The sequence below is a fragment of the Macrotis lagotis genome, chromosome X, assembly GCF_037893015.1.
Source record: "Macrotis lagotis isolate mMagLag1 chromosome X, bilby.v1.9.chrom.fasta, whole genome shotgun sequence".
Taxonomy (NCBI): Eukaryota; Metazoa; Chordata; class Mammalia; order Peramelemorphia; family Peramelidae; genus Macrotis; species Macrotis lagotis.
Window position 1 is genome coordinate 513,369,825 of NC_133666.1, and position 11,208 is coordinate 513,381,032.

At 42.1% G+C, this 11,208-nt stretch overlaps 1 protein-coding gene across 1 annotated transcript; it reads left to right on the plus strand.

Moving 5' to 3' along the window:
* The first annotated feature begins 647 nt into the window (after positions 1-647).
* NHLRC1 (NHL repeat containing E3 ubiquitin protein ligase 1) lies at positions 648-10,249 on the plus strand. The gene has a single exon (XM_074207156.1). It carries the CDS (start codon positions 704-706, stop codon positions 1,916-1,918), a length of 1,215 nt encoding a protein of 404 aa, XP_074063257.1. The 5' UTR covers positions 648-703; the 3' UTR covers positions 1,919-10,249.
* The last annotated feature ends 959 nt before the right edge of the window (positions 10,250-11,208 follow it).

An 11,208-nucleotide genomic window follows, 5' to 3' on the forward strand; every position in this document is an offset into this window, starting at 1 on the left:
GCTTTCTCTGGGCACCTCTCCAGTCCCTATCCGAAGTGGGGCGGCCTCTCTCTACACTGGACTCAGGCAGGCACATGTGTAAACTGAGTTAAATCCTGGAGGAAGCCTGACCCCTTGGAAGGATCAGACTCCTTACGTTCTCACCTCCCCATCTAAGCACCCCAGAGGGGGGGAAGCCCTCTACGATTTATACTGTCCAAGGTTTCCCAAAAGAGAGAGAACTAGAAGGTTGGCCACTTCTTTTCCACAGAGCGACAAAGTGATTCCGTAACTTGTTACTGCTGTTAAGCAGTGGTGCGCAAGCCCTGCAGAAGCGCCAAGCAGGCTCTCCGGCTTTCGTCCGGGCCCGGGCTCCTCCCCCTGTGGCCGGCCCGGCCGGGGGGCGCGTCCTCGCCCGGGCTCGGGCTCTCTCAGCTCCGAGGGTCTTCACGCTCCCCTGCCTGCTCGACACGCGACGGCCCAGTTCTGGAGCGCCAGCGGAGCCGGACCCACTCCGGGCCTCGCAGCGGCCGCCCCTTCAGCGCCTCCTCCGCGGGTGCCTCGGTCACGCCGCGGCGTGCGCCAGGGGGCAGCAGAGAGCCGCCGCTGCCACCCCGCCGGCGCCCGGGCGGCCTGTGACGTGGCTGACCTCCCGGGCCGGGCTGGGCCGGGCCGGGCCGGGCCGGGCGGCCTGGGGAGGGGAGGCGGCCCTCCGCGCCTCGGCATGTCGGCGGGCGCTGCCGAGAGCGAGCCGGCCCTGAGGGCGCTGGTGCGGGAGGCCGAGCTCAGCCTCCTCGAGTGCAAGGTCTGCTTTGAGAGGTTCAGCCACGAGCAGGCGCGGCGGCCCCGCAACCTGGGCTGCGGCCACGTAATGTGCCAGGGCTGCGTGACGGCGCTGCGGCGGCCCCGCGGCCTCCAGTGCCCCTTCTGCAGGCGGCCGGGCACGGGCGGCGACACCAGCGACTGCGTGCCGCTGCTGCAGCTCCTCGAGCTCCTGGGCCCGGCCCCGGCCCCGGCCTCGGCCCCGGCCCCGGCCCCGGCCCCGGCCCCTGCCCCGGCCCCGCCGCCCAGCTGCCGCCGCGCCTTCGGGGGCTGGGGCACCCTCATCAACCCCACCGCCATGGCGCTGTGCCCCGCGTCCGGCCGCGTGGTCGTGGTGCACGACGGCCGCCGGCGGGTGAAGGTGTTCGAGCCCGACGGGCGCTGCGCCCTGCAGTTCGGGGAGAAGGGCGAGGCGGCCCGGGGCATCCGCTACCCGCTCGGCGTGGCCGCCACGGAGGACGGCCACGTGGTGGTCTCGGACGCGGGCGACCGCGCCGTCAAAGTGTTCGACCGCGCGGGGCAGAGCACGCTGGTGGTGGGCGGCGGCCGCTTCTCCCTGCCCTGGGGGGTGCAGACCACCCCGCGGGGGGAGATCCTGGTGGCGGACGCGGGCGCCGGGGCGCTGCACCTGCTGGCCGTGGACTTGCAGAAGGGGGAGCTCCGCCGCGCGGAGAGGCTCCTGGGCCGCCTCTGCAGCCCCAGGGCCCTGGCCGTGTCCCGCAGCTCCGGGGCCATCGCGCTGACGGAGCACCTGGCGGCCCGGCCGGCCCGGCCCGCCCGCACCAGGGTCAAAGTGTTCAGCGCCGGCCTGCGGCTCCTGGCGCAGGCGGACACCTTCGGCCTGAGCCTCGTGGGCCCCTGCGGGATGCAGGCCGCCGCCGTGGCCTTCGACCGCCAGGGCAACGTGGTCGTGGCCGACGTGAGCGCCCAGGCCGTGGTGTGCCTGGGGAAGCCCGAGGACTTTCCGGCCTTGAGGCCCGTGGTCACCCGCGGGCTCTGCTACCCCGTGGGCCTGGCCTACGCGCAAGACAACTCCCTGCTGGTGCTGGACAGTGGCGACCACGCCGTAAAAGTCTATACGGCTGACGGCTCCCCGGAGGCAGAGCAACGCGCCTGAGCCGATCTGCGGGCCCTTATTTTAAAAATCTAATTTATTTCCGTTGGATTTCATGAAGAAAAGGCCTTAGGGATGGAAAGAGGAGCTTGTGATTTCATCAGATCAATGCAATTGCTTTTCCTCCGATAACAACTCTGGATAAAATTACTATTGACCTTGTTCCTTTGAGCAAGAAAAACAAAAGGCTTATTCCAAAAAGGCAGAGGCTGGGTTATTCCTGGAATCCCTAGATGAAATACAGAATGAGATTTTTTCCATGTACGGTGATTAAATTTTGCTCAATATAGTTAACAAATAGGTATTACTTATTTAGCTGATAGAAAAGATCTGAAAACCTGGCTGCCAGGTTTTCAAATACTGTAGAATTGTTTGTTAGTAACTCTGAACACTTGTGTTATAGAGACCTTGCTGTCATGATGTTAGAGTCAGAAGGTTCAATGGAAAGAATGTTGATGTTGGCATCAAAAAGACCCTAGTTCAAAAGAAGGTTAGGCAAGTCACTTAACCTCTGCTTAGTTTAGTTTCTAATCTAAAATGGGATTAGCACCTACACCCCAGGTGCAGTAATGCTACCACCAAGACTGTAATGAAGATAAAATTAAATATATTCACAGTGCTTTGTTAGCTGCTCTTATTATTATTATTACTATAGAATATAGAAGTAATCATTACAGTAGAAAAAAATAGCAGTTATCTATGACTTTTATTGTTCTGTCATTTTTTAAGGGTTTTTTTTTTTTTGCAAGGCAATGGGGTTAAGTGGCTTGCCCAAGGCCACACAGCTACATAATTAAGTGTCTTGAGGCCGGATTGGAACTCAGGTACTCCTGACTCCAGGGCCAGTGCTCTATCCACTGCACCACCTGGCCATCCCCCATTTTTTTTTAAGAAAGATTTTATTTATTTTGAGTTTTAAAAATTTTCCTCCATTCTTGCTTTCCCTCCCCCACCCCCACAGAAAGCATTCTGTTAGTCTTTACATTGGTTCCATGCTATACATTGATCTCAGTTGAATGTGATGACAGAGAATAAGATCCTTAAAGAAGAAAAATGAAGTATGAGATAGTAAAATTATATAATATTATAACAGGGGTTTTTTTTTTCTAATTTAATAGTGATAGTCTTTGGTCTTTGTTCAAAGTTCATAATTCTTTCTCAGGATACAGATGGTATTCTCCATTGCAGATAGCCCCAAATTGTCCCTGGTTGTTGCACTGAAGGGATGAGCAAGTCCATCAAGGTTGTGTTAGGTCATTTCTTAGTTGTGCTTAACTCTTTGTGATCCCATTTGGAGTTTTCTAGACAAAAATACTAGAGAGCTTTGCTATTTATTTCCTTCTCCAGCTCATTTTACAGAAGAGAAAAACTAAGGCAAACGGGATTAAGTGATTTGTGACACAGCTATTGAGTGTCTGAGGCTGGATTTGAATTTAAGAAGATGGGTCATCCCAACTCCAAGCCCCACATTCTATCCACTGTGTCACCTAGCTGTGACTTTAAAAAATTTTCAAAAAGCTCCTGCCTCTCAGCAACTCTGTAAGTCGGTGGATCTTAATCTTTTTTTGGATCATAGATATACCAGACATGGGGAGGTCTAGTGTGCCCCTTCTCAAAAGGTTTCTAAATGAAAAATATAAAAGAATTACAAAATTACGGAATTACAAAAAAATCAATTATATTGGAGTTATCAAAACAAATTTTAAACAAGTCTATGGACTTGCTATAAGGCAAGTTTTATTATCCCCATTTTCCAAATAAAGAAACAGTGACTCAGAGATTTTATAACTTGCCACTGTAACATATCTGTTAAATGTCAAAACAAGGCAGATCTCCTGGCATCAAGTCCAGGGTTTTCTCCACTTACACCATCTTGCTTGTTTACATGGCTGTATATCTTTGACTTGGCCAAATGAAATATGTGGTATCACAAAACAATTTATGAGGGAGGTTTACTCCATGTAAGTTGAAACTGTTTTATTTATTGCAAAATTCTCAAAAAGCTATATTCTTATCTTAAATCAGCATCTGGTACTATTCTAGATACTCTCAATAAATGCTCATTGAATTCATTCAAAGTCTGGACTAATGTTGCAACTATTTAACTGAATTATTTAACTGAAACCTGTCAGTGAATGGAGTGGAAATTTCAAGTCTATTTTCTTACCAAGTGTAAACATGTGAGGGATCCACATGACCGTATGAAGAGCTCCAATGACTAGAAATGAAAGAATAGCAACAGCAAAAAAGATTCTTTAGAAGTTTTCTCAGGAAAAAAAAAATAAGAATAAGTACTTGCTTTAAGGGGAAAAAAAAGAATTCCCTTTTCCTCATAGTAGGTACACTTCAAGCTACATCCAGTTTAGGAATAAGATAAATTTCAAAGGACTGTGTAATTACTTAGGACAAATTTTCCCATAGAAACAATGTTATAGGAACTGGGTTCCATTCTTGGATTAGCCCAGAAAGGTCGATTCAACTGATAAGATACTGTTCTAAAACTATCATTTGAGTTGTATTTAATCACTATATTTGGAAAAATCTCATTCTGTATTTCATCTGGAGATTCCAGGAACAGCTCAGCCCCTCAGTGACATCTGATGGCAGAAGTTTTCTTTTGGTGAGATAAAGGGGAAAGCAAAGGTCCAAGAGGAGTCACTAACTTCTTGACTTTGTAATAAGATTAAGAGAAAACTTCTCTCAATCTAGACAGCATTTGCAGGTACAGAAGTTCCAAACCCTGAGAACAGAAACCCCATGGAGGGATGGGAAGTGTCAAGGCTCCCAATTCCATCTCCCTTGCTGCTAAATTTGGATCATACGTAAGTCAAGATAGGGAATGGTCTTGTGACTTCAGTGTAATAACTCCTAGGTAAGGAAACTGCCTCTCCCAAGATAGATTGGTTCTTCTTCAATTATAGCCTTAAAGAATTGCCTCAAGTACTGAGAGGATCACACAACCAATATGTGTCAGAAGTTAGACTGAATTCAAGGTTTCCTGACTTTGAGGCCAGATTTCAATCATCTGTACCATATTTCCCTCATTCAAAGACTGAGTGTTCATAATTTAGTAATTGTCCATGCTGGTCTTTGAATTTCACAGCAGAACCTTTTCTTCAAAAACAATTTAATTCTAAAGTCACAGGAATGGAAAATTTTGCACACTAGGGTTAGTAGACGAAATGGGAAGATTCTAGTGATTTTTATCAGTTATAAAAGGTAACATTCTAAAAATTGGTAATATAGATATATGACATTAAAATTACTGTCTTGTGCTTTTTTCTTATTTTCTTTTAAGAGTTATGGGACTTCTTTGCAATATTCATTGTCTATCTCAGTCATACCAGCTGTCCTCTATTTTATCTGATCCTAAAGTTTTACATTAGGCCTTTTTAATCTAGCTCTCATAAAATACAGCTTAAAATCTTCTTGATCAAGTGGGAAAATCTCTTGTTCATTTGTGTATATGTTTACGTGTATGCATATTTTTAAAAAGAAAGTGATCAAGGTATTGCTTCTTATTGTGGGTGCTGTATGCCATGAGAAGTGGGAGATTCTTAGAATTATAACTATGGTGGGACAATTTTCCCCAGGGCACTGAAATATAGAGGACTCAAAGATCCTAAGATTGTTCATTTTAAAATTTTGTTACATTTACATTTGGACAACTCTTTAATTCCTTAAGCAATATAGAAATTACTTAAGAAGAATGATTAGTTACACTAGAAAGCTGCCAGATGCCACACTTTTTTTTACCGTTCTTCAACCTCAAACAAACTCATCTCCTTGAACAGCAGTTTTTCAATACCATGAGATCTTTATTTCCCTTCCATAAGCAGTTTTCCATAGGCCTTCCTTTCCATAGACTAGGATCTTGTCTCCTTCCAGCATGGAACCAGTCAGTGTCAAGAATGCCCCACAATACAGCATGGGAACTGATTTAAGAGCACAATTAGTGATGGGAGCATCCCCAGTTGCTAAAATGCTCCTGAGGATTATGTTAGGAATTCTGTATTAGGAGTGTTTAACATATTCATTAGCTGCTATCACTCCAGTACAAGTTAGCAGGGTTCAGGATAGGAAATCACAGTCTTAGGCTTAAAGGAGTATTTAAACAATTAAATGATGCAGTGGGTAAAGCAAGTCAGTCGGGAAGACTGAATTTCAGATCTGAACTCAAACACATCCTAACTGTGTGATTGTGGGCAAGTCCACCTCTGTTTGCCTCAGGTTTTTTAACTGTAAAATGGGGTTAATAAAAGCCCAAGCTATTGTGATATTCAAGTGAGGTAATTTTTGTAAAATGCCTAGCAGAAAATAAGATCTATATTATTACTTAATCCAAACCTCTCATTTTATAAATGAACAAACTAAGGCCCAGCAAATGTACCCAGGATACAAAGGTACTAAGTAGCAGAACTGGAAATTGACCCTATATTTATAAATACTAGAATTAGTATTCTTCCTATTATGTCCCACTATCTAGGGCTGGCCAAAGTTGAACTAAAAAAAGGTAAAAAGGCACCTTCAATTGCATAGGGAATAATTTTAGAAATAGGGAGTTTCTAAGGAAAAGCTGCCAAGGACCAGAATCATTCTCCAAGTGACTTGAATGTGTGTATTATGGCTGTGTTGTTGCCACAGGCACTTACCACCTGTGTAGCTATTAAACATTTTTCATTGGCATAGTTTATTTTTATTACCTTCATTTCAGAATATGTCTTCCCTTTAGAAGGCTATCCCCTTGAGACAAAGAGGGGAAAAAAAAGAATATTAACAAAATCAACCTACCTTGATAGTATATGCAATATTTGACATCCAAGTTCCTCTGCCTTTCTAAGGAGAAAAGGAAATGAATTTCTTTCCACTCTCCTCCAGATTACTAAGCTTCTTGACCACTATAACTCAATGATCTCATAGCATTCAATTTATTTTTTATTTTATTTTTCTTCTACACTATTATATTTGTTGTGTAGGTTGTTTTATTTTTCTGGTTCTACATGCTTCTCTGAAGTCATTATAGTCACCATTTTTACATGCAATAACATTTATTATATCTGTGTACCAAAATTTGCTAGATATTCCCCAATCAAGAGAAAGAACTTTGTTTTCAGTTGTTTGCTACCATACAAAGTAGCTGTATATTTTAAATGCAAGCTAGTCTTTCTGCTTGAAGAAGTAAAAATATTGGGAACAGATTCATTCTGTCTGTCTTACCTAGGCAGAATAGAAGAAATAATCCAAGAACAAAAGAAGAAAGAAGAGGGATTTTGAGAAAGCAGAGGAGAATTGTAACTAGCATGAGTGTTGGCTAGTACAGGAACATGAGTCAGAGACAAAGTTTACTCATATGGCTAATTGAGAATTTGTACTTTTACTGTATGGTACATATAATCAAGATTTTATCAAACATGTATAAACTTAGCAAATCTTTTAACTACTCTCTAATTCTGCTGATAAATTTGTGAATGAATGGCACCACAAGAAAAAACTGAAAAATTATCTCTGGTGATATTTTGGTCAGGAAACTAAAAGATGATAGCAAGGATAATGTCTGTAGGTCATTAGAAATGAATCTTTTGGGCAGCTAGTTGGTGCAGTGGATAGAGCACTGGCCCTGGAGTTCAAATCCAGCCTCAGACACTTACTAATTACCTAGCTATGTGGCCTTGGGCAAGCCACAACCCCATTGCCTTGCAAAAAAACCTAAAATAAGTTAATCTTTTACTTATCAGATAAGAACAGAAATTGTTTTGGGGGGGACTTTTTTGATCAATAAATCAATAAATATTCATTAAATACCTACCTTGTACCAAGCATACGCACTGTGCTAAATACTGAACCATAGCCCATGATACCAGAAACATTTGCTCCTATCAAGAGATTTTTCCCCACTTGATTAAGAAGGTTTTAAGCTGTACTTTATGAGAGATAGATAAAAAGGCCCAATGTAAAACTTTAGGATCAGATAAAATAGAGGACAGCAGGTATGACTGAGATAGACAATGAATATTACAAAGAAATCCCATAATTCTCAAAAGAAAATAAGAAAAAACTACAAGACAATAATTTTTAATGTCATATAGCTGTAGTACCAATTTTTAGAATATAGTTGAATGAACTAAGTGACCTTGACTAGCAAAAATATATTCCAGGGTTCTGAAAGAATGTACATCCATTTTTGAGACATCATTGTCCGTAATATGAGAATTTACTAAGAGAGGTGTCAGAAGATTTGAGATGGATGAGAATGGCTCTGATTTTCAAAATAAAGTAAAATAAATGGATTCTGGAAACTATGAAGTATAGTCTTGGCAAAATTCTAAATTGCTTATTCCCTCTGATCCTGGTCTTATCCTAATTTCAAGTTTCCAATTTGATAAGTACTCCTTAAATTTTTCTGTCTCTGACATCAACCAGTTCTTTGTTCCTTCTATCCTGTTACTTATTTCTGAACTTTGTGACTGACTATCTCATCTGTGTGCTGCAACTTTGGAAGGGTCTCCCACTGCATCTGGGGCCATTGCCAGTTGTCCTGACCCTTGCCTTGCCACTGAACTCCAGTGACTCTGGGAGAGAGAATGAGGCTGATGATTTTGCACAGCCCTAATCTCACTTAAATCCAATTAATTTGTAAGTTAAGGGATCACCTTCCTGATGTTGTTTCTCTTCAAAAATGAAGGTAAAACTGTAACAATCTGATTTTGGAGTACCCAGCTTGTTCCTTGTATTCACTCACTCTCATTTGCCTGGTCTCAGCCTGCTCAGTGCCATGATACCCTCCCCTCATTTTAGTTGGATTTTTTTGCTTTTTTTAAAGAAAGATATTATTTATTTTGAATTTTACAATTTTTCCCCTAATCTTGCTTCCCCCCCCACAGAAGGCAGTCTATTAATCTTTACATTGTTTCCATGGCATTGATCTAAGTTGAATGTGATGAGAGAGAAATTATATACTTAAGGAAGAAAAATAAAATATAAGAGATAGCAAAATTACATAATAAGATAATTTTTTTTAAATTAAAGGTACTAGGGGTGGCTAGGTGGTGCAGTGGATAGAGCACCAGCCCTGGAGTCAGGAGTACCTGAGTTCAACTCCAGCCTCAGACACTTAATAATTGCCTAGTTGTGTGGCCCTGGGCAAGCCACTTAACCCCATTGCCTCGCAAAAGCTAAAAAAAAAAAAAAAAAATTAAAGGTACTAGTCTTTGGTTCAAACTCCACAATTCTTTCTCTGGATACAGATAACATTCTCCATTGCAGAAACCCCAAAATTGTGCCTGATTGTTGCACTGATGGAATGAGCAAGTCCATTAAGGTTAATCATCACCCCCATGTTGCTGTTAGTGTGTACAATGTTCTAGTTCTGCTCATCTCACTCGGCATCAATTCATGCAAATCCTTCCAGGCTTCCCTGAATTCCCATCCCTCTTAGTTTCTTTCTTTTTTTTTTTAGGTTTTTGCAAGGCAAATGGGGTTAAGTGGCTTGCCCAAGGCCACACAGCTAGGTCCTCTTAGTTTCTAATAGAACAATAGTGTTCCATGACATACATATACCACAGTTGAAAGAAATTCACATAATTTCCAATTCTTTGCCACCACAACCAGGGCTGCTATAAATATTTTTGTACAAGTGATGTTTTTACCCTTTTTCATCATCTCTTCAGGGTATAGGCCCAGTACTAGTAGTAGTATTGCTGGATCAAAGGATATGTACATTTTTGTTGCCCTTTGGGTGTAATTCCAAATTGCTCTCCACAAAAGGCGGATGAGTTCACAGCTCCACCAACAATATATTAGTGTCCCAGATTTCCCACATCCCTTCCAACATTGATCATTGTCCTTTCTGGTCATATTAGCCTGTCTGAGAGGTATGAGGTGGTACCTTAGAGATGCTTTAATTTGCATTTCTCTAATAAGTAGTGATTTAGAGCAATTTTTCATTACCATGGATCAATTTGATTCTCTCCTCTGTAGATTGCCTTTGCATATCCTTTGACCATTTGTCAATTGGGGAATGGCTTTTTTTTGTAAATTTGACTCAGTTCTCTATTTCAGAGATGAATCCTTTGTCAGAAATACTAGTTGTAAAAAATTGTTTCCTTATTTACTACATTTCTTCAATTGGATTTTCTAGTACTTACTCCAATAATTTCAATTTCAGTGCATCCTAGTATTCTCTGTTGTATAATTGACCATAATAGACTTACTGATTACCCTGAGAAAGACCTCAGATGATATCTAGCTGTGAGGATTTGGAACTTCAATTCAATTAATCATGTATTAAGTGCTTACTAGGTGTAAGCCTTCTAAGCTTTCAGCTATCCTTATTTTCATTTCAGTGCCTTGGATTAAGAGAATGAGAGAAAAAGTTAAGTGTATTCACTTGATGAAAGAATTAAGATTAAAAAATATATTTCAACAGGCTGGAAAGAGGTGCTGAAACTAATAAGATAAATTTCAAAGGAATAACCATAAAGTCCCATACTAAGGTTCAAAAAATTAACTTTGTTTGATGTTAGAAACTTGGCTCCCAGGCAATTCCTTTGGGGGAAATCATCCTAGGTTTTTTAAAAGTTCAATATAGATCAAGTATGATAAATGTGACTGCTACCACAAACTCAGAGTTAATAGAAGCAAGTATCCAAGTCAAGCTCTGTGTCAGTGAGCTTTCATCTGGAGTACCATATTCAATTTTAGGTTCCATATTTGAAAAGGGGCATTGACAGACTTTAATGTTAAAGGAAGGTCACTAGAATGGTGAAAAAAGTTGAAATGGGGACCATTTTGGAGGAAAAAACACTGAAGGAAGGAACTCAGAATGTTTAGTCTGGGGAAGTGAACTATGGTTTTGTTTGGGTTTATTTGCTTTTGGCAGGGATTTGATGGGTGGGATGGGAGTGGACACAACTCTTATCTTCCAAAACTTGAAGAACTATTTTTAGGAACAGGAATTAGATTTATTTTGTGGATCTCCAAAGGAAAAAACCAGAATTGGCCATTACAACCATAAGTTTTATAGTAATATAAGAAAACCTTCCTAACAGTTATTTAAAACTGGAATGTGCTGCCTTGTGAAATAATGAGTTCTCTCTTAAGGGATGCCTTCAGAGGGAAGCTACTTGTTCTATAAGAGAATACTGAATTGGCTGAAAGGATAGAAAATGAATGATCTCCAAGAATCCTTCCAGTTCCTGATCTAATCCCATGATTTGTAATGGGAATAGAATTTATTGGACTATTTGTCAGTTCTTTTTCTGGATGCAGATAGCCTCTTCCCTCATATAAATTTT